General features: G+C 45.7%; 2 protein-coding genes and 1 pseudogene across 6 annotated transcripts in view; 1 reads left to right on the forward strand and 2 right to left on the reverse strand.

Moving 5' to 3' along the window:
* The first annotated feature begins 271 nt into the window (after positions 1-271).
* Positions 272-10,402, forward strand: S2P (membrane-bound transcription factor site-2 protease). Of its 2 annotated transcripts, XM_075696129.1 has the most exons (9): positions 272-414; positions 546-818; positions 1,191-1,294; positions 1,692-1,938; positions 4,127-4,310; positions 4,878-4,939; positions 6,097-6,283; positions 6,931-7,006; positions 8,298-10,402. In XM_075696129.1, exons 1-9 carry the CDS (start codon positions 346-348, stop codon positions 8,521-8,523), a joined length of 1,428 nt encoding a protein of 475 aa, XP_075552244.1. In that variant the 5' UTR covers positions 272-345; the 3' UTR covers positions 8,524-10,402. The 2 variants fall into 2 exon arrangements, with proteins under 2 accessions (XP_075552244.1, XP_075552245.1); XM_075696130.1 differs by lacking the exon at positions 6,931-7,006 and having other exon boundaries at positions 8,318-10,402.
* The window catches only part of LOC142585394 (uncharacterized), a 259,259-nt gene continuing 246,069 nt past the window's right edge, over positions 10,011-23,200 (reverse strand). For all 4 annotated transcript variants that reach the window (XM_075696125.1, XM_075696128.1, XM_075696127.1 and 1 more), the window contains exons 5-6: positions 19,025-22,762; positions 10,011-14,860 (exon numbers count right to left, since the gene is read on the reverse strand). In XM_075696125.1, coding sequence (XP_075552240.1) covers positions 14,227-14,860; positions 19,025-22,762 — 4,372 coding nt within the window. In that variant the 3' untranslated portion in view covers positions 10,011-14,226. The remainder of the gene's footprint in view (positions 14,861-19,024; positions 22,763-23,200) is intronic.
* Positions 14,870-19,018, reverse strand: LOC142585396 (uncharacterized; annotated as a pseudogene).

Raw genomic sequence — 23,200 nt, forward strand, 5'->3', positions numbered from 1 at the left:
ATATTTGAACAATTTTTAGGGCTATTTTAACTTGTAAAAAGCAGGAAATGAGAACCAATTTACGTTTTTTTTATGTATCACGTTTTAACTAACCACAAACTTATGCAACCTAAATATAAATTTTAACTGTTTGAACTTATTGTTAATTGAAATATAATTCCAATATTTTTACCATATAAAATATTACTTTATTATTTTTGTTTAGATAGTTTTTGAAATATTTACTTACCACAGACGCTGCGGACTTGTGATGAGTCGCGTTGCTCAGGCAACGAGTCAAAGATGGACACTACCTGTTGGTTTTAGCTGTTCTTGCGAAGGCTGCTCGTGCATCATTCTTCAAACATGATTCCATTCGTTATCTGCGTGCTATTCTTCTGGACAGCATTAAACTTTACGGACTATGTGTTCAAGGTAACTAGAAGAGTATCATCGCTTCGCTCACTAGACAGCGTGTCGAAGCGAGCGTGCGTTGAAAAAATAAAACCGACGATGTCAACCGCCAATTCCGATTCCTTCTTTTTCGGTCTTTTGAACTTTTGCAGACGTGCATGCTGTACCCGTACGTCAACATGCTGGATCGGAGTGGCATGAGCCTGAAGCTGCTTCGCGCGCAGTTCTACTTCACCCGATTCAACCGTGTGGTGCACCAAATGGGGAGAAAAAAGCCGCGATTTCTGTACTGGTGGTTCACTGTGGGCACAGTTGCCAGTATTGGATGCATTGCGCCCGCCGTTTGGGTGCTCGCGAAGACTGCCTCTGGCATGATCCGAAGTGCTGCAACCGGAACGCAAGAAGTCCAAGTCCTCGAGCCTTCTGCAAGTGCCCGTTTCTGTGTGCCGTTTTTCTTGCATGGGCCCAAGCTTGTTATCTTTGTTATAGCAAAGCAAAGCTTGTTAGATTTGTTATCCTTTCGTTGCTCTGAAGAGCAATGCCATACGATTGTCAAAGTGTAATTTGTAATTATAACAAACGGGTACACCATGTGCAGAAGTACGACATTTTTGTGTTTACCTTTTGCCACATGCGAAAGTACATTTTAGTTTTTGCTTAGCTCGCGTTGAACTAGAGATCAGAGGAACCTGCTGTGTTCCTTGATTGCGTGATCAAGCACTGTAGATAAGATAGTTCGAGCAAACATAAGAGCCTGCTTTGCTTATAACCTGTTTCTGGCTTGTCCACAACTGCAGCTACCCGGCGTCAACCTTCCGTTGTCGGACATCTTCTACTACATCGCAACGTTAATTGTGTGCAGCATATTCCACGAGTTCGGCCATGCTTTAGCGGCTGTGAGGTAACGTACCTCGTGTCTTCCCATTTGCTAAACTTTATTGCACTTAACTCTCTCTTTAAGAACAAGAACAAAAAAAAAAACGAAGACTAAACTAAACATGCCCACGTATTACCTTTCATCCCCAAAGTGACAGAGATCTGGAAATTTGGAAATATTTGGAAATTTGGATTTGGAAATTTGGAAATATTAAAATTTAGCAAGTTTTGCAGAGAACCTTACATTTGTAACCAACCTTCATACACAAAATAAATAAACGTACAATCTCGAACGAATGCTTCTCCAGTCTACGCTGATTTAGTTTTACTGTTAGGTGTCCTTTTTCTCATACTTCATTACACAATCACGAAAGATTGTTGCTTCACATTCCCACATGTTAAGCAGGCCTCTCGCTTTTCAGGGAAAATGTGCGCATCCAAGGCTGTGGCCTGTTCGTGCTTGGAATATTTCCTGGTGCATTTGTTGACCTCCCAAAGGACCAACTCTCAGTGCTGTCACCATGGAGGCAGTTGAAGATATACTGCGCTGGAGTGTGGCACAACATAGTTGCAGCCCTGCTGGCATTGCTGCTCCTCTTTGGCAACAAGTTTCTGTTGGCGCCATTTTATGCTGAAAACTCTGGAGTGTCAGTTATCTCAGTGCTCAAGGTAATTCTACTTTGCCTGTGCTTGAATTTTCTGGCACAATCATATCCTTTGGTGTGAATTTATCCTAAAACCATCATATTTGTCATCGCATGTGGAACCAGCCCAACGTCTGTCTCATTAATGTTTTCTTACATTTGTTCTTGTTGCAGAACATCAAAGAATTCCCCCATCCATTGCTTCTACAGATAGAAAGTCATTCAAGACTGCCATCACTAACCACTTCTTCAATTAGATGCAATTTTTTTTTCATTTTTCATTTTCTACTAATATGGTGATCATGTACCCACCCCCTCTTTAACACCCCCTGGGCCCTGAGGGTGTTCTAATAATGAATAATCCCTATGGACACTAAATCTGTGTGCTAAAAATTTAGTTAAAGTTTTTTTTTCCTTGCACCTTCACTATCATTAAACATTGGCATAGCCAAGACAGATAAAAAATTCTGAATGATTTGTTGCATTTTATTGTCTCCCCAAGTGTGATCTCCATGCCTGAACTCTGAACACCATTGCAGATACAAAAGCGAGATCACCGTTTCACATGAAGCGTATTTGGAAACACTCAGCTAGTTCAGAAGTTCAGCTGATATAATTCACTACCGTTAAAAAAAAGAAAGAAAAGGAATCCCTGACATGGTGACGTGCTGGAAACACCATGAATAATCCATATGCCTATTTTTCAGTGTTTTTTCTTTTTCTCTGCTTGCACTCGGCTCATAATAACAAATTTTAAACAGGTCTAATAAGAGGTGTCCTAAGATGTGTGGAATAAATTTTAGTCATTATTAAGTGTGCCAGTTCTTGTGATTGCCATGTGTTACCTTTGTGCACGCAAATGTGAACAGTGCCATGAAGATATAACATTGTTGTGCCCATTAGATTCGCCCCACTCATCATGAACTAAGTTTGCATTGGGGGTAATTGTGCGAAATCAGGTTTAGACGTGGTTTTCTCTGCCCCTGAGCGTCTACAGAAGCTATGCAAACAGGTTAACACAGAGAATAACAAAAGGCAGGTATGTTCTACCCAACATCGCAAACAATTTATAACCTTTACTCATAACGTTGTCTATGCCATCCCACTTTCATGCGAAAGAACGTATATTGGTCAAACTGGCAGGTGCATCAACGAGAGATTAAAAGAGCATCAATGTAACATCACTAAGATAATTTCAGGTCATTTGGGTATTCACTGCCGAGATTGTTCCTGCAAACCCATGCTTGAAAGCACTTCCATTCTGTACAAGGCTCATAGCAGGATGACGAGAGAGATTGTAGAGGCCTACGAGATGTAAGCAAGCTTTTGGTGTCACTATTGGAAAAGGAGATACGATTCCTCGGTTTATCTTGGTGACCATTGTAGTACATGTTTTTCCCTTGCCTTGCACACGTGTTCGGTTCAACGGAATGCACCACTCAATGTTCTTTTTTTGCTGTTATGTTCGTTTCCGCTCGCACGGTATATATTTATCAATGCGTGTGAAAATCTATAGTTGAAAGTGAAGCGCTGTGTCTATATATCTGTTTCTTTCTACGTCCTCGTCCAGTCGCGCTTATACACTCTACCATGCATTGGTTCCATGCTCATCCAGAACAAGACCAGTGCCTCCTTCACCAGACACGAGTAAAACGAGAACAAGGTGAAAGCAGGAGCCAACGTTTCGACAAATGTACTTGTCTTTTTTGACGAGTGGACTTGAAAAAGGCAAGTCCACTTGTCGAAATGTTGGCTCCCGCTTTCACCTTGTTCTCGTTTTGCTCATCATCTTGAATTTCCATCTCCCGCCTTCCCCCTGTTTTCCCTGGACTTCACCAGACATGTAGCTCTTAGCTCTCCCACAAGTGCGGGGAACACTGTCAACATTTTCAGCAGAAAGCATGCAATGCTGTTCACTGTTAAAGGGAACACATGAGTGCTGATCACATGTGACTTTTCCCTCTTTCCCCCTTTTCCCCTCTGCATGTGTGAAATCGCCCAGCTTTGCAGCAGATGGCTTGCAGTTGGTGCAGCGGGCACATTTTTGCACACCTGTGCAGTGAATTGACATCTGGCACTTGCAGCTAGAGCACAAGCAAAGCGAGAGCCATAGATTAGAGTGCTCCCTTTAACTGTGGGCTACACTGTATACCATGCAACATGAATGGCAACAAATGTATTGTGATAAGGCAAATCGTCTTTTTTCTTTTTAGGAGTCTGGTGCCCATGGCCCCGGCGGTTTATTACCAGGAGACCATATTACTGGAGTCGACAGCTGCGATGTTCGGAGCATGGATTCCTGGAAGGCCTGCCTGGTCCAGACCTTGCTACTTCCCCAGCATGGCTACTGCCAGAAGAAGAATGTGGTTGAGTCTGAAGGCACATGGTCTCCAAAAGGTGAGGCAAGCTACTGTAATGCTACGTTAATGCTAGTACGTCCTTGCTAGTTAGTAATGCTACTGTAATGCTAAGGCAGGCTACGTAATGTGCACCACATTACATGGTGCACATCAGCACCCCGTAATGTGCAGTCAAGCTTACTTATGATCCCAGCTGTAACAAATTCTTGGTTATTATGAATGAAGATAGGATCACAATCATAATTTTCATACAATCTTTTTCTTCATATTGTTTACTCACAACGGAACGCCACATTGTGATGTTTCACATAAATATTAACTTTATGTGTTAACATTTTGCCAAAAATATACCACACATAACAACATAACACTTATGATTGAATTTCGGATACACTGCTCAAATACTGCTTTTAGAACTGCTTTGAGGGTAAGTTGAGAATCGTATGAAATATTGATTGATTGGAGTTCGTAAAAAATAACAACCAGTTACTGTGACCGAATTTTCGGATTTTATGAGGGTCGTTCCAAGTAAACTAAACACTTTTGTACAAGTCTTTCTTATCATTCTATTTTCTTTCGGTATCACCGTGACAACTCTCTGTAGACTGCTGCCATGGACAATCTAACAACAGTCTCTGCTTTGCTTATATGGAACATGGAGAAAGAGTGAGTGTGACTCCACTGTACTTGAGAGATCAAGTTAAGCTTGTTTTTGTTTACAACCTGCTTCTGCTGCATGTCCTCCTCCACTAACAGTTTAATGCACTAAACTCAGTAGTGTGGTCATTTTTTAGTATTTTCCAGGAATGAATGTTCACGACTGATACTTGTGAGTGCACCTTCTATTTTTAAGTTTGCTATACTGATTATACGACTGCTTACTTTAAATGCTTACATTATGCGGAACAGAAGTGCTTCTAGCGTAAACTACAGTACTGTATAGTACAAGCTTTTTCTTTTTGCTTTTTTGCTTGATATTACTCCTTAGGTTCTTTACCATCAGTGCTACGTTCCTGAATCAACATAGTGTGTATTATAAAATATTAGCATGCTACATAAACGTGCAGTGTTTGCAACTTCCTAGTTTTCTTAGGTTTTACTTGCGTGGTTATTTTGTATGTTTTCAAACTACGATTGCTTTCTAGTGTGCTTTAAATTTCATATGTTTATGTAGCTGTAGCTGAACATAAAGTTGTGCAACCCCACCACACATTCACATTTCTTCTACATGATTCCAAGTGACAATATCGATTCAATGAATATGTTGAAAACTCTAAGCTACAATGCCTCACCACTTATAATACATGTTATGGTGCTCATTTGGTGTGCAACATCACTTTTTGTTCTCATCAGTAATATAAGAAACTGGTGTTATTAGTGAAGCTAGTAGCCTTGCAATAAATCACCATTTTTATCCGAGTGTTCATTATAAATATTATTCAGTACAGTAACACTATAGATGGTTCCATGTTTGCTTATGTGATGTTGAGGTTTAACGCTTCCATGATTGCACTACAAACCACAATAGTTTTAAGCCTTTGAAATCTGTGTGACTGCACTAGGTTGTTGCTCAATGATGCATATGCATCTAATATATATGTGTGTAACTGTGGTTGAACAAGAAATGTTGCTGGAGCAATATTCTTTGTTTGGCCATACTTAATCATATCAAGCCTCCATCTTCCTGTGAACTTTTGTGTTATTTTGCATCTATTATGTGTACTACAGCCTCACCTACACTGTCATGTATAAAAAGCATCAAGTAAACTAAGACTTCTGCTTTTGTGTTTCAATGGGCACACCCCGTCATTTGCACATTTCAGAAAAATGTGTGCCTTCCAGCAAGACGCACGCTGCAGATGTCAGTCAGGTACTGCAACTCAAGCTGCGCCCGGGATGAATACTGCCTAAAGCCAATACTGGACAATGGGACTAAGCTAGTAGAGGTCAAAAGGGCAAACTGGCAAACAATGCTCTTTCTTGGTCCACCATCAGAGCTTTGGCATTCAGGTGGGTGTACTTCCTAAAGCTCATATTTCAAACTGATGCTTCACTCTTACATGCACTTTTCTTTATACTTTTTATCCTCTCACTTTCTGTGTTATCGTGTTAGCCTTTTCTTTGATACCAGCCTTTAGTCTCCGCTCTTACAAGAGAGTTTCTCACAGCATAGGATCATTATTGCATCACAAGTGTTGTATTGCTTCTTGCAAGATAAGATAAACCAATTGTTATCATATGCATGGCATTTACCAGACAGCCTCGAATTATCACACTGATTGCTGCCCGACATAGAGCGCATAATGTCCAGTAAATATGGGGCCAAGTGTTAGTCATGCCACTCAACCAACGCCTGTTGGTTATGTTCACCACTGTCACCATTGCCAACTTGTTGCTCTATTTTAGTTTAGCGGGTACATTATTGCCCTATTAAACAGTTTTGTTGTCCAAGTTTCGTCACCTTTTGCTACCCAACTGTCAGTGTGTGTCAAGCCAACTTGTTGCTCTATTTTAGTTTAGCGGGTACATTATTGCCTTATTAAACAGTCTTGTTGTCCAAGTTTTGTCACCTTTTGCTACCCAACTATCAGTGTGTGTCAAGCCAGATTAAATGTGGTCAGCTTGCTAATCTGCAATTACAATTTGATGTGCTGCAGTTTCTGTCATCAAGTGGGTCCCTCGGCAACTCTACCTATCTGTGCTTCCGGTGCACATTTATGAAGTGTTCCTGCAGTATCCTTTCCTTTAGTGGTCACACAATATGTCCGTTTTGTTCTTCAAGCGCTCCCGGCAGGTACCGAGCTGCTACTGCAAACAGCCCCTGACCGTTGCGTATTTGTGATAAGTACAGGTTGATCCACTAGGTTAACACCTTTAGGAGAAGCCGTAATTATTCTGGTGCTGGAAATTCTTTATAGCTTCCCGGGGCACGGCAATATCAAATTTGTCAGATGTATTGAGTTACAGAATCTTAGGCTAGATGGCCATAAAAACAACTTTTGCTCCATAGAAAACTATAGCTTGGGCTAATGCTAGAACTTGTGTTGCTGCCTAGCTGCCATTCCCATTTTACCAGGGGCTCCAAAAATAGCAGGATTCCTCACAAGTCCACCTTACAATGTCAAAGCAGAAGTTGAATGTACACAAACTTTGGCATGTATTCTCACTTGAACTGGAGCTTTTTTGGGCATTTGGCAGCACTCACAAGAATACAAGAGGGCTCGGAGAGCTGGATATTTGAGCATCAAGATCCTGTAGATGAAAAACGACCCCCTGAAGGCTCAAAATCCTACGTACCGGACACTGCACTACACACAGCTAAAGCTTTTATAATGTTTGGCTTCCAATTTAGCATAATCTGAAATACTGAGAAAATTGACGGCAGTGAACACACTCCAACAAAATGTTCCTGCACTATCCCTTCCTATAGTTGTCATACATGATTTATAGTTTTGTTCTGCAAGCACCATCCACAAGTGCTCAGCCGTTACTACAAACAGTCCTTGGCAGTTTTTAAAATAATCAAGAAAGGAGTTCTGCTTGGCAATTTCAGTGCAATGGCTAGCGTTAGTATGAAATAGCAGAATGATTAATGTCGCAAAGCCCAACATACCGTTTTCAATATGCTGAATTAGATATCTCAAAATTCCAACTTAAGCGCTGTGAATTTAACGCAATGCCCATAGTATCATTTTCGATATACTAGAACGAGCTTTCAGTTGTGGGTAGTTCAGCAAACCAATTACTAAGTAATTAGCATATTAAGTGATTTTCACTTACATATAGGTCCCTTTCATTCATTTTTTGTATGCATGTACTTCCATGCCCAGAAATAGATGTGAAGGAGCTTTCCAAGTTTTCTTGGATGTAAAATTGTGTTAAGTGGAAAGCAGAAGAAATGTAGCACGATTTCAATGCAGCTCACGCCTACAGTTCAGCTGCATGATGGTGTGAGAAAGCCTCAAAGTTGTTTGCTCATTTGTTGGTTCAAATTGGCATTCACCACCTTAACTTTGCCTCTCAGTTACATGTTGTCCTTCTCAGGAGCACTGGCGCTGCTGAACGTCGTTCCTTGCATTGCGCTTGACGGACAATGGATAACGCAAGGGCTCGTGAAGCTGCTGGTGCAGTCAATGCCTTGGCTTCGATCTTCCAGAAAAGGAGTTTACCTCTTCATTGTCTTGGGTGGCACGGTCCTCTTGGCATCCAACATTGTCCTTGGCGTTTGGAAGCTTTTTGGCCCTAGATAATTTTAGGCCCAAACTGGTCGTGTGTACATAGCACTCGTAATGTAAATACTGTAGGTAACCAATTTTTGCATTTTGCCCCTGTACATTAAAAACTGTTTTTTGTACATGCGACTTATTGTTTCTCGCACTCTATAGACCAGAATCTTTTACTCTTGAACCTGCATTTAAAGCAGCTGCATTTAATCTCCACCTTTGTTCATGCGCAGGCATGGCCGACACAGGGGCTGCGGGTTGGTCACGGGAAGGATACCGGGCTGGGCGGCATCCTCCTTACTCGTCTGCCCGTTCCTGTAGCCCTTGCAGAAGGTGGCTGCCAAGATAGGCACTCCATATTCTAGTCAATGCTACAACATTTTGCAACATTCTTTGAAGTGATAACCTTAAGCAGAGACTCGTTACAGTGAGAAACGCGAGTGTCTTGCGAGATGGTCATTTTTTATGGCGAACACCTGTGAAATTACGGTGAAGCAGTTATGGTTAAGGCTCTGCAGCATGAGCCTATTTCGACTGATGGGAAAAGCGACAAGTATTAAATGCTGGGGTTCGACATGCAAAACCACGATCTTATTATGGCGAATGCCATAGTGGGGGACTTCAGGTTGATCTTGACCACCTGGGGTTCTTTAAAGTGTACCTAAACCTAAACACACGAGCATTTTCGCATTTTGTCCTCATCGAAAATGTGGGTGTGGTGGCTGAGATTGAACTCTATATTCATCTCACAAGTTGTCTGTAGCACTGTGGAAGCTGCGGGACTCTTTGGCCAATAAGAAGGCCGAATGCACCTTAAGATATGTTCATCCGCACAGGGTTGTTTGCTCACCACCTCAGTAATTCACGATACACGACATGGTGTGCAAAGGTCCCAAGATGTCACACATTGCTGTGATGCATCATATACAAAGCAAAAATAAAGCCCTCTAATCCCGCCAATAACCAGACAGTTACGCCTGAAAATATATTCCTCCGTGCAAGGATATTACCTGTAGGCGCCTTGTACCTTTGACAGTGCTGCAGACAACTTGTTTGAGACGAAGTGTAGTCACTGAGATGTGTGAGTCAGTCGTCATTGGTACTCTCATAGCACATGGTTATGCCCACTTTGTCTACACCAGCCAATCACCCACATTCATTTGCCAAATTCCAGAGTTGTGCGTGTGGATGTTTTTGAGCATGGAACAATGGAAGTCATGCAATGCACACTCTATTGGGGGAAGCCCCGCTTGCATTCTTGGCCGGGTGCCCAAGCAGGCTTCTTGGTGTTCCATGGTATTAGTGATTGCAGCGCACAAATGGACAGGGACGATAAGATGTGTGCCGAGTTCAAGCCGTTGGAAGTCACCACTCATCTTTGTCTCTTCTTTCTCATCACTTGGTTGCATTTGGTTGCAATATTATGTGTACTCTTGACTCGTCGCTAAAATGGAGAAAGCACGCAATAGGAGATGCCCAGTCATCTCAAAATTTAATTGAGGAACACACAAAAATATGTATGAAATGCTCTTTAATGCTGATTAAAAGTGATTCTAAGGACATAGCTGACATCACCTTTGATACAGCCACCTCCGTGAAACATCAATTCGCATGTGGCTGAAGACACCAACTGCTTCTAACATTACATACAATGTTCAATGCCACCCAAGAAGAGCAAGACCCTGGATGTGTAATAAAAATAAGTCTGTATCTCATGTACACTTTTCTTGGGGCTCGCGGCGATCCCTACCACAGGATCATCCCTGCGAGCATCTCTTAATTTTTCCCGCTTACCCCTGCAACTGCCCAAGTAAACGTAGCTGCTATTAAACCATCACTCCCAAAGAACCGGTAAAACATTTAACGAGGATAGAAAGTCGCTTCTTCAACATTCGTACATGTGCTATCCCCGAAGCAAAAGGTGTTCCTAAGGCACGCTGGGCAGAAATTTCCAAGAAAGAGCGGCCAGACATGCGGCAATAGAAGTGCAAGCTTAAAAAGGTAGAGGCGAGACTAGAAAATGCACAGGGTTCCCTACACCATCAGAGCACGCGCAAACATAACTTTGTGACCATGCTGGCAGAGGAGTCGGCGACACATCTTGCATGAGTGCCTGATTACCTAAACACACAGAGGAAACTAAAAATTATGAATGTAGCAAGTGGGGGGGGTGGGGACACTTTGGGAGACACAAGACACAAAGCTGTCTCGCATATCGCCAGATACCCATACGTTAAAAATTGCTCTAATTGCATTTTTACAACCTTAACCCGATTATTCTTGAAGGCTCCTACACTTGAAATGTCAGCTTCACTTCTCGTAGTGGAATTTAGTGCCACAGTCTTACTGAAGTAGTCATTGTGCTTCCATAACGCTCCTTCACAATTCCAGCTCTGAGGATTTACTTAACAAGCGGGCCTCCTATTTAGCACCTTCAAGCAGATGACAGGAGCACATGATAATGAAATTATCATGTGGAAGGACATCAATGGGCCGCATTAGGAAAGACCAATGACTGCTATTTAAGATGAAGAAACCTGTTGCTTTCCACTCCCAAACGTAGAAGATGGTAGATTATGTGGAAAAACAATGTGAACATTGGGAGTCAGCCTAATTATTAAACTAAGTGCCCATGCAGACACTGACTTAATGATGGTCGTTTCCTGCAAAGTGCTTTGCACTGAAATCTAAAGCGGTTTGTACACAGGCCAAATCAACCAATCGTGCCACGCATTCTCCTCAGCTAGGGGGTCACCAAGTTACACCTGCTATAGGTTACGCAAACCAAAATTCTAAAGACAGAAAAAAAAAAATATTGGCATCCTTGAAACCACAATTCGTTGTGCAAACAAATGCAGACGAAGGAGAGAAAAAGCTATGCAGTGGCTTCCAGTCAGGCATTCGCAAGCAAAGGTCTGCTGGAATTTTTTTTTTCAACCCAGCTAGCTTCCTTCTTCATGATCCTTGCAGTGACACACACACACCACATCTTGTGCATGAAGGTTAAGTGATGATTCCAACCACACTCACACACGTACATGGCTCTATGTCCCTGCTGTGATTCCGCTTGAAAGAAAAAAATACGTAAAACGATCCACGCGACCAGTCGCGGGTTTACTGGGAAAGGACAATGAAGTCACACTGTCAAACCTAGTTTCCAACACTAGGTTCAGCGTGACGATGAGGTGCAGTACATGCTTGACGTGCGGGCACACCCCAGGGAAAGAAGGTGAAACGATGCTGTGTACGGCAAATCACCGCAAGAGGCAAGTAAAGAGAAGTGAAAACACTCGCTAGAGAGGTTTAGCTTGTTCACTGTACACATTACCTTTCATGGAATACAAAGTTACTGGAGGCCCTGGCATGAGCATCGGTGGCGCCATCTTGTGTCACATAGCTAAATTGGCGAGGACAGAGCGCTACTATTGCAGTGACATAAATCGTCAACATGCAGTTCTCTTCTTTTCTTTCTTTTTTCTTTTTATTTTCCTTTGGCAAAAGCACTCGTGTAAAACAAGAATGTTCGTACTTTATTGTGGTTGAACAAAGTGTCACAAGGTAGCGCTGCCGGCATTACTACTGCCGTCCACATCTCCGGTTACCCGGTATATTCTGTGAAGGGTAATGTGTATAGGGACAAGCTAAAATTCTCTGCTGACAGTTACAGAAGCATTGTGAATAGGAATAGATGCCATGCTGGGTTAGTTATTTTTGGTTGAAACTGTAGATTGCACTAGTCACTTTATGTGTTCTGTATTCTCTTCACGTAAAGTTTCTGTGACTGCAATACGAAGCTTCACCATGAAAAGTATTTAAGAAGGTTACCCTTAATACCCAAGTAGTCATGAATGACAACTGTTCCCCTTAGACATTACCTACTCCCATAACAAAAATCATTGGGAAGGATTCAGGTCACCATATTTAGGTACAATCGGTAATGAGAACTTTCAAAACTGGAAGTACTGCGTCGTGAAATCACTACAGTGGAACAGCATCCAACCATTGTGTAAACATGCAAACAGGCAGCCACTGTATGCAGAATGACGTAATTCACCGAGCTACAAGGGGTCAAAACAATGTCATTACTGCCAAAAGCATATGTACCATAGATACTTTCTGAATTAATGAGTACAAGTGAAGTACTTCTACAAGTATTTCACTTGTAATCACATAAGGAGTTAGTATACAGGTCTAATCCTAATCCAGCCTTTGGTACCAATACCCCAAAATGAATAACACAACCTAACACATCCAAAATTCCGCTACACTCTGGCAAAAATAGGAAGGTTTCTATGACACCAAGCACCAGAATGCGTTCCAATCGCAGCAACGCATAAATAAGAGTAACACAAATTGGCTTTATATACATAGTTCATTCAATGCTAAGAGAAACTGCATGGCAAGCTAATATCTTTAAGGGCCTATGGAACAAGCAGTCATCACTGTAGGTATAAAGTGCAGTTAAGTTCCCCACGACGTAGCGTGGCAGCTTCGTTGCAGATAAACAGCAACATCAGCAGGAAAACGTAAATAAAGAACGATACCGAAGGCCATTAGCGTTAGGCACTCCAAAATAACATATTATATGAAATGTTTTTTGAATACTACATAAATATTACACATCCACACAGCACCACCTCACAGTTGGTACATTAACAATTTCAGTAACGAAGAACCTCTCAATTTTGGCAGTGACATTACATAGAATAAGCAAGTTTCAAAGATACTAATCGGTTGCTTCCTTGTACATATAAGTGGATCAATGAGCCTAATGTGCAGAAAATTAAAGTACCAATGGAGTGCCTGCCCTCCAAGTAGTATTGGGGTCAAGAGGTAAAAAGCAGCCCATACCTATGTTAACTTTGCCATGCACAGCTAATACTTCATACATTTAAAAAAAAAAGTGTTTTATGTGAAAAACCTCACACAGTAATGTAAAACTTTGATGACACCGGAATGATCTGCACACTACAAAATGATATGAACTCAAGTTACTATGTAAACGAACACTCATATACATTCAAACATTGGGTGTGCATGCGTGCGCTAAAGTATCTCCAACCAAAATAATGCATGACGCTATCAATGTGTTCGCACTCCTTTACGCCAGCCACTCTGATGCACAGAAGCTACAAAGAAAAAAGTAATAATCCTTCTTATAAGTAAAACTACCTTCCTGGATAATGTACACACACACCCGATTGTACTCTACCTATGTTTGAAAATAAAACCAACAAGACTTGGTGCTAAAAGCAGCAGAAAAGAAACTAAACGATGAATGATGATTATTAAATGTCTAGCTGATTTGAGAAAAGCACAGCCTACGACTGCTTGAGAATGCTGCAAATGATAAATGTGACAGTTCTTAAAGAGCTGCCTCACAAGACAAAGTGCTTGCCTGCGAAGAACAAATATGAAACTGCAGAAGCCCAAAAAGTGAAGAAGTAGTAGAGCCCGGAAAACAGGTGAGCTAAGCATTTTTTTTCTCCCACGAAAACACACAACATTATGTGTGATCACCTTGTTTGAAGGCAGCAGTCCTAATCACTTTTTTTCTTGCCTTTCTTGTAGCTCTTTACAATCACAACCTTGGCAGTAATGTATAGACAACAGCGAGCTGTCGGTTCAAAAGTAAACAAAAGACCGGTAAGGAAAAAAAAAAACACCTTAGAAGCACCAGCATGAGTGCAACACCAGTTTCCAAGTCTGCTCATGCCATACACCATACACTCACACCCAGGTGCTCGAAGGTGAGGAATGCGTTTGAACACTACTTCCCGAGCCAACGCCCGCATCGCCATCAACCTTGCTGCCCGCCGTTGCAGAGGTTCGGTTTCCCTCACCCCCTTCCTCTTGACAGTCTTCCAAGATAGGTGGGTACATGAGGTCGTAGCGATGCTGGAGCGACGATCGCGATCGGCCGCCCCGCTTCAAAGGCACTGTCGACGTCCATGCCGCCTGGCCACTAGCGCTGCTGCTGCTTGGACTTTCCACCGGGCTGGGGGTGTTAACAGGCGACGTCGGGAGTGACCGAACTGAGTTTTCGCCACTCCCCTTCCTGCCACAGGAGCCTGGCTTGAGCAGTTCGACGGCTGATTTCCTCTCCAAGTTGTTCTGGCTGCTGGACGTCTTTGTTTGTAGGAGAAGCTTCTTGAAGTCAAGCAGGCTCGTGGGTTTGGCAGGACCCAGACGGTCGTTCGCGAGAGACCGCCGCTCCAGCGGGCTGCAGACGCGGGCTGCGGTGACATCGCCCGACCAGCTGCGACGGTCACGGGCCCCACGTGGGCTCAGGAAGCCAGTCTCAGCAAGGCCGCCCCGGCTTGGGGTGCTCGGGCGGCTGGTTACAACCAGGGGAGAACTTGATCTGTGAATGTATTGCACATGTTTTTAGACCAGTACGAGACCATGACAAGCAAAGCTTTCTGCAGTTTTTTTTTTCCTGCAACGCATGGAAACATAAAAGTTCTCTTTATACAGTCAAACCTCGTCCAAAGTCACATCCAATGCAAGGATTCTCTTGCTATGTGCTCTTGCTACGTGCGATAATCATTATAAGTGCATATTTGTTACATGCTGATATCGGCAAGATACGTTAGATTTACTTCGTACATCCAATAATTCATCATATCCATGTTTGTAAACAAGGTTCGACTATGTTGAAATGTGCACTAGCAGATATTCTATGTCCCACTATGTTACAGAATGCTGCAGCAAACATCACCTAGCTTTTGTGGGATATCTTTATTTCTACTTGCCCGGTGGCCATGAAGACACTTGCTCTTCACCTGCTGGAATACTATGTGATAAGGGAAAATCATGACACCTAACTTCTGGCCTGAGCATTCAGGCATCAGTTGGTTTTCTATGGGCTGCTGCTAAATGCAAATGCTAGCTGGTACATACTCTGAATTGAAGCAGTTTTGAAGCATGGAGCCCGTAAAGAGACTAAGTTTCGTTACAGGCAATGCATCTGCTCAATATTGGATTCGAGCCAACTTTATTTGTGCCTGCAGTTGGGCCTCGCGCGCCCCGTCGAGGGCCTACGTCATCTACGAAGTCGCTGTTACTCGGCGCAGGTCTCCGCTCGCCGTTTGCCGGCTCGCTGGGTCCCTGCCTTTTGAGCGCCCCGAGGGCGTTCTGGGCGGCCCAGAGCTGTTCGTCTTGGTTGTAGCTCTTCGCGGCTGCCTCGAGCCGCGGTGGGATCGTTCCTGATTTTGCTTCTTCTGGATTTTTACCGCAGTCCCCCAAGATGTGCGTGTAATCTGCCGTCTCCCTCCGGCAGACTCTGCACTTATTGGTCGGATATGTCTCGGGGTACATGCGATGCATCAGTCCCGGGCTCGGTAGCGATCCGGTCTGGAGCTGTCTCAGCAGTACTGCCTCCGCTCGACTCAGCCTTGGGTGCGGGGGTGGGAGGGTTCTGCGAGCCAGGCAGTAGGCCTTCGCGATTTCGTTGTAGTCCGTCATGCGGTCCTTGGTTCCGAACCACGTCAGACGGTCTGTAGCCAGGGCGCGATTGGTTAGCGCTCGCGCCGCTGCGTGTGCCATCTCATTGCGTTCCGACGCGTCGCCCGCGTGCGCCGGGAACCACTTGAGTCTTACTTTTTTGTCTTGTAGTTTGGCCACTCGCAGCACGTGCTCGGCCTCCCTACAGATTTGGCCTTTGGCGAAGTTTCGCACCGCCTGTCTCGAGTCACTCAGCACTGTGTGGCAGTCTGCGTCGGCGATGGCCAGGGCGATGGCTACCTCCTCCGCTTTTCTGTTCCGGTACTTCTCACGCTCGCTGCCGTCCTCGTGGCGCCGGTTGAAGCATCTATGACGACCGCTGCAAAGGTGTTCCATTGGTATTCGGCCGCGTCCACGTACCGCGCGTGCTCGTCGTTGGCGGGCTGGTCGATGGGAGCCTTGGCCCTCACCGCTCTTCTTCCCTTGTTAAACTTGGGATTCATGTTGTTCGGTATGGGGTCGATTCTGGTCTGGCTTCAGACCTCTTTGGGGACGGGGAGCTTCATCTCCACATCGTTCGAGCGTCCCATTCCCAGGTCGTCCTGTATCTTCCTCCCGGCTTTGGTCATGGACAGCCGCTCCAGTTGAGAGGTCTGTTGCGCTTCGGCTATTTCTTCGAGCGTATTGTGTATCCCGAATTGTAAAAGGCAGGTTGTGCTTGTAGACTCAAACAGGCCCAGCACCATCTTGTACGCTCTTTTGATGATCACGTTGATTTTGTTACATTCTTGTTGCAGCCATCTGTGACGCGACGTGGCTGACGACGAAGGATTGGACGAGCCTAATTAGGCTCTCCTCCCTCATGCCAGCCTTCCGGGAAGTGACTCGTTTAAGGAGTCAAGTCGCGTTGGCTGCTTTTGCCGTGAGATGGGTGATGGTTTCGCCATTTCTTCGGTGCTTTTCGATGACCATGCCTAGGATTCTAATTTTGCCAACCGCGAGGCTCACATTGCCGGATCTGTTGACGATTCAGATTTTTTTGTATTCACGTTGTCTGGTCTTGCCTCTGCTGTTTTTGGTTGGTGGGAGTATGAGAAGCTCTGATTTGCTTGGCTAACATCTCAGTCCGGTGCCTTCCAGCTGGTCTTCTATTGTGTCGGCGGTGGCTTGCAGCGTGCCCTCGATGTGACCGTGGCTGCCACCGGTCACCCACAGCGCGATATCGTCCACGTAGATGGTGTGCCTGACGTCTTCGATGTCCACGGGCTTTTCAGCCACTCTGATCATTACCAGGTTGAACAGCATCGGCGAAATGACCGATCCCTGGGGTGTGCTGGTGCTCCCGAGCTTCTTCTCTTGCATCTCTAGGTCGCCTGCTCATAGCTCAGCGGTCCTTTCCCTGAGGAAGTCCTTGATGTAGTTGTAGGATCTTTCGCCCATGTTGAGCTTGGAGACTTGGGACAGAATCGCCGAGTGTTTCACCTTAATGAAGGCGCTCTGCAGGTCGAGCCCTAGGATTGCTTTGTTGTCGCGGGCGCTGCCGCCATCGTCGATGATTTGGTATTTGAGCTGCAGCATCGCGTCCTGCATGCTTAGGTGCTGTGTGAAGCCGATCACCGTGGACGAGTACAGCCCTTCTCATTCCAGGTAGTCTTGCCACCTGTTGAGCAGGACTTGCTCCAGGACCTTGCCCACGCAGGACATGAGCGAGATGGGCCGGAGGTTACCCGTGTCCGGCGGCTTCCCCGGCTTGGGAATTAGGATAGTTTTGGCTGTCTTCCACAGCTTTGGCAATGCACTCGCTCTCCAGCACTTGTTGAAGTACTTTGCGAGGTTCCCAATCGAGCCGTCGTCGAGGTTCTTGAGCGCCTTGTTCGTGACGAGGTCCAAGCCAGCTGCCGACCAGCTGTTGAGGTTGTGCAGGGCCGCGTGCACCTCCTAGACGTTGATGTCACGATCGAGCTTCGCATTAGGTAGGCCGGCGAACGGTGCATGTTGTCCGGTGGGTGTAGTCGGCAGGTATTTGTCGTTAATGCGCATGGTGACTTCGTCGGCCCCATGTACCGAGGCCACCCGATGCATGAGCTTGGCGAGTCTGTCCCTTTGGTGCGACTTGGTCTTGGTTTCGTTAAGCAGATGCCGCAGCGGGTAGAAATTTTCAGTATATACTTACCAGTATAGCCACCACATCACTTTTCTAAATTTCAGGCTAACAGCTCAAGTCACGAAGAAATTAAACTTCCTTGCAAATCCCATGCTACTAAAACTGTTGTGGCCCACAATACAGTCTTGGTGTTGCCATGCTAGTGAAATGCCTGGATGTAGCGGGGAACAGCATCACTGGTGGCTGCATCTTGCGATGCTGTGCTCAACCGAACAGCATGAGTCTCTTCTTATCCTTGCCTACTGGTACAAGAGATGCAAGCTTCTCAGTATCATTATTTTCACTGCAAAGGAGTGCCACATAGCGACACAACAAGGAATGTCCCAGCATATTCTTGTTTGAAAACAGTGTCACCAGGCATAGTCACAAGTGCTACTGTTCTGTTTTTCTGTCTTGGTATTCTGAAATGCTAATGCTAAAACGTCAAAGTACCATATAAACTTTCTAAATTCTCTCTGCTGGAGCTGCGCATTGTAGCCCCAAAACTTGATGAGGAACTTAGAACAGTCATGCAACTTATGTTCAAGATCTAAAACATCCATTAAAAACTTTTTTTAGGGCAAGATTGATGCTGAGGTAACGCCCAGCTCCAAAGTAAAGAAAGGGTACAACATGCAAATAAATACAGAAAGACATTAGGGTTGCTGCCCACACTAAACAAGCAAGGAGTCAAAACATTTGGGCCAGAATAAGATTTATCACTGTCTTCTATGGGTGCCATGCATATCACTGGCACACTGTTAATGCACCTTCCGGTAAGTGATGATGACTAGAAAATGTGCCAAATTTTGAAGATCATTTCAAATTATGTCTAAGCACCATCTCTTGTCACAAGATGGAAAACCTAACTCTTCACTTTAATTGAAAAACCAATATGACACAATATAGTACTACAATCCTGTACCTCACAGTTCTTACCTTGATGACAATGGTGACTGGGCCATATCCGTGTCAGTCCTGATGCCATGTTTTTTCTTGGACGAATGAATGGCGGCGAAGAGATCTTCTGTGGACATAGGTTTTCGTGGTGCCAGCTCACGGGTGATTGACGTGCTGCTGCTGCTGTCTGGGGACTTCTCCGATCCAGAACTAGAAAGGCTTGTGGAAGACAGTGCTGTGGGGGAACCTTCCTTACGAAGATCTCGTAAACTATATGGTGGCTCAATTGTGCCTGGCATGGACATGCCAGTGTGGTTGGCGCCCTGGTAGGAATTCTGCGGTGAGCTTGGAATGTACACTCCTGTCATCTGCCTCTGATTGTCGAAGGCTGTCCTTGATCCGAAGTGGCCTGGTCCAGCAATGCTTTGTGGTTGCCTCAAATTCTGCATGCTGTGAATTGGCTGTGGAGGGCTTCGAGGACCCTGTCCATATGAGGCCGTTGGAACCGAATTTTGGGCAGACTGCATGTACTCTGCCCTAGCATGGTCAGGTGCCAGCAGGCGGGTTGAGCTCATCGGGCTCCTTGACACTGGCGATTGCCGGGAAAGGGTAGAAGGATAACCGTGGGGCAAGGGCCCACCCTGACTGTAGGCATGAGCTTCGCGAATGCCATTTGATGCATGCAGTGCGTGGTTAGGAATTGAACCTCTAAGGTCAACTCCTCTTGGAGTTCCTGACATGCCGATTTGCTGACCAAGGGGTCCCCGTACCAGTGATTGGCTGGGCTGGTATGGAGCCCTAGGTATGTAGGATGAATACTGGTTCCTTGGTGCGCTTCCATCAAGGTGATCATGTGCTATCATGTCTGAACTTGGTCTGTCTGGAAAGTTGTACTGGTTTGCAGAATTGTGATGCTGTGTGTCAACCGGCGTCATCCTTCCGTTTACCAAATTCTCGTCATGCGGACTGTGCCTGTAGGCCTGAGGCTGCATGTGTCTAGGCGCCGCAGCGTAAGCAGCGCTGTTCTCCATTCGATGACCATGGGGTGGGTAATGTATCACTGGTGTTGGACTCCTTGCAGTGTTTCTAGACACCGGTGTGGTCTGACCAGAGCTCCATGAAGGCACCGGGCTGGATGCAGTAGGACGACCATTATGACTGCGTGCTGCTGGGAAGGAAGCATGGCTTGGAATGTGGGTGTTAGTAGGTGATGAGTGCTGGTGCACTGGAGTGGTCCTGCCACTGAGATGAAGGTGCGGCACAGGTGCCTGAACCATGTGCGAAGGTGGCATGCGCTGTACAGCGTTTGAGGGGCTGGTAGATGATGTCGGCGGAGAAGCTGGCAACCCTGACACCCAGCTGGGCCCTACTGGTTCCCTTGGAGAAGGCTGCAGTGGAGTTCTTCTCCCAGGTGAAGTTGTCGATGGCACACTGATAGGTGAAAAGTGGTGCAGAGGTGTCACGCGACCTGAAGAGTTTTCAGAGATAGAAGTGCTTGCACTGGATGGCCTGTTAGAATATGGGGTCGAAATGGATGCAGGACGTTGAACCGGAGTAGTTCTTCCAGAAGACTGACTGCTCAGGTAACCCGATGCTGAAGGTTGAGGCGTGCTCCTGCCAGACATGGTGCCATGAACATGACTCGATGTGGAGGGCTGCGGTGTGCTCCTTCCCGACGACGGAAACTGAGGCCTTGTGCTTGGTGTGGATGTGCTGTTTGGAGGACTGTTCAACGTAAACATTCCATCCCTGTACTGCAAAAGTGGCCTTGTGTCGGGAGACGTCACGGCACCAGACACAGAGTACCGCGTCCTTGGAATCGTGCTGCTTGTGTACGCCTCCACCTTGCCGCTAGGGTCCAGCCGGACATAAGCACGCTGATTCAAGCCGGGTGCAAGAGGCATCGATGCAGGCAAGGTCATGCACTTTCCCGGAAGACCAGTGCCTCCTGAAGGCACATGCTGCACGGGGCACTTCATCATGTAGCCGTCACGATGCCTTCCCAGTGAATTAGAACTGTAAATGACCTTGCCTTCAGAATCGAGAGTCACTCTCGCGCCAGCCCTGCTGTAGGAAGGTGTCTGTGCAAAGTCGTTGTTTGCATCACTGATTGCACTCGGCTGTCTTGTAGATCCTTGTTCTAGCACTCGGCTGCTGTAGGTAAGTGGAGGTGGAGGAGGGGGCACAGCAGGGGGCGTTGTCTGTGGGCTTGTCTGTGGGCTGCTCTGCGGACTGGAAGGCTCGGGTGAAGAGTGGGCTTCATCTTGCGCCTTGCGGCTGGTGCCGCTCAATGTGAGCTGTTTGACATTCATATCGCGACCTGCTGACTTGGCAGGTGAGGTTGGGCTTGGTGCAGTTGGGGTCTTTGGAGGAGAAGAGTTTTTAGACAGATAGGAGAGGAACGGTGATCTTGTCTTGCTCATAAGTGAGGATGGTCTGTTCAAGTGGAATGGATTGGAGGTGGGCGATGGAGTTCCTTGCTTAGGCGATTGTGCAGCCTGAGGATTGGCAGAAGTTTTTGTGCTTCCTGCCTGCTCCTTTCTGCTGGTAGTCACAGCTGCTGAGCTGCCACGTACAGTTGGTGTAGTTCTTGCCTCTGAACTTTTATTTGTCTCTCTCTTATTTATCTTTTTGACTGGTGCATGCACCGGGCTTTGCTTTCTTTCACTACCACGTGGCACACTTGGTGCTCCTACATTAAGTTCACTTCTGTTTGAAGTGTTGGGCAATGCTCCCTGCGTATGGTCACTGTCAGCAGATGAGAATGAACCTAGCACAGGTTGAGGCCGGGGTGTAAGCGACGCATTTGGCTGAGAGACGACCGCGTTAAGAAATGGCACGTCTCGCGCAGACTGCACACCATACATGTTGAGCCTCGCTGAAGATTCATCTGCCTCTTTGTCCATGTTGGCATGTTTTGCTTCTGCCGCCGGTACAGCACCAGAAGGTGGATTGGGAACCTCATTTCCTGCTCTCGGAGCACAAGAGGGGTTAGGCTCAGATGAGGGAGAGTTCTGCCCGGATGCTCGCTTCTCCACATCTAGACGACAGCTGTCTTCGTCGCTAGGCTCAGGAGACACCGCACATATGGAAGGATACCTGAACGAGCCAATGGATGTCTTCCTCCTCAGCCGTTCACCAACCTCACAATCCGATTCTGATATATCACCGGTAGACACCGGTGGAGAGCTCTCCTTTTGTGAAGGAATTGGTGACAGGGTTCTCACGCTGGACAACCTTGGTGGGGGCAGTGGTGGTGCCTTCGACCGTTGCGTAAGTGTGCTCGCAATTGAGCAGTTGTCAGTTCCCGTGTCGGTTGCATTCTGCGAGAGAAAGCTGTTTAGACTCAGGTTTCCAATTGTGTCTATAGACGTCTGCGAACCCCTGTCACCGGAAGCACCTAGTTCTCCATTTTGTTCACCGGGAAACTTGGCAAGGCCGTGCTTGAGGCCACTGTCTGTATGCATTGATGTGTAATAGCCATCAGTGTCGACTGAGTATACAGAGGAGTCGCCGTCGTCAATCGGATTAGTAAATGGGTCCGAGCCAACGCTGATCTTTCGAGTTCCAGGCGATGAAGATGATTTGGAATCAGAATGACAAGCTTCGGGTGTTATGGTTCCCGAATGACTTTCTTGATCAGTCGAAGTGGAGTTCATGTTAGAGCGGGCAGTCAGTGGACCCTGGCCTGGCTGCTTCCAAGACGATGCAAGTGTAGTTGCGGTCAGGGCAACGGAGACATCCGATGTATAACCGGGTGTTGTCCCATCATGAGACCTGAAATGCAGAATAAGAGAGATTACGTATAGAGCGTCTGTAACAAACAAGAGCGATACAAAGTGTCCATTCACATCACTGTACAGTCCATGCAATGGTGAAATACTAGATATAGTGAAAGATTGGTGAAGCATGCAGAAACTTCTACACAGCCCCAAACTGTCAGTGAAGTAATTTACGCTCTATACATGCTTTGTATGGCAAAATACTGCAGGTTGTTTCTTTCTTGTTTCTTTCGTGAGGTGAGGTAGTCCAAAATGTTCAGCAATAGTCGACTTTAGCTCTACAGCAATATTCAGCAATGCCAGCACAGCATGTAAAATCATCAATGGAATGGTATCCCGAAACAAATTCGATTAAATATGTATTTTCCAGTGTATGAGTGCTGAACAACAAAGAGGGAAAAAATATTGCATTTGACTAATTTTGTATATGGCC

The sequence above is a fragment of the Dermacentor variabilis genome, chromosome 6 (genome assembly GCF_050947875.1).
Source record: "Dermacentor variabilis isolate Ectoservices chromosome 6, ASM5094787v1, whole genome shotgun sequence".
Classification (NCBI taxonomy): Eukaryota; Metazoa; Arthropoda; class Arachnida; order Ixodida; family Ixodidae; genus Dermacentor; species Dermacentor variabilis.

Excerpts from the sequence above, each read along its gene's own strand:
- S2P (XM_075696129.1), top strand. The coding sequence starts at position 346 with ATGATTCCATTCGTTATCTGCGTGCTATTCTTCTGGACAGCATTAAAC. Across the intron at positions 1,295-1,691 it reads CATGCTTTAGCGGCTGTGAG|GGAAAATGTGCGCATCCAAG; the intron begins GTAACGTACCTC and ends CTCGCTTTTCAG. Across the intron at positions 4,311-4,877 it reads AGGCACATGGTCTCCAAAAG|ACTGCTGCCATGGACAATCT; the intron begins GTGAGGCAAGCT and ends AACTCTCTGTAG.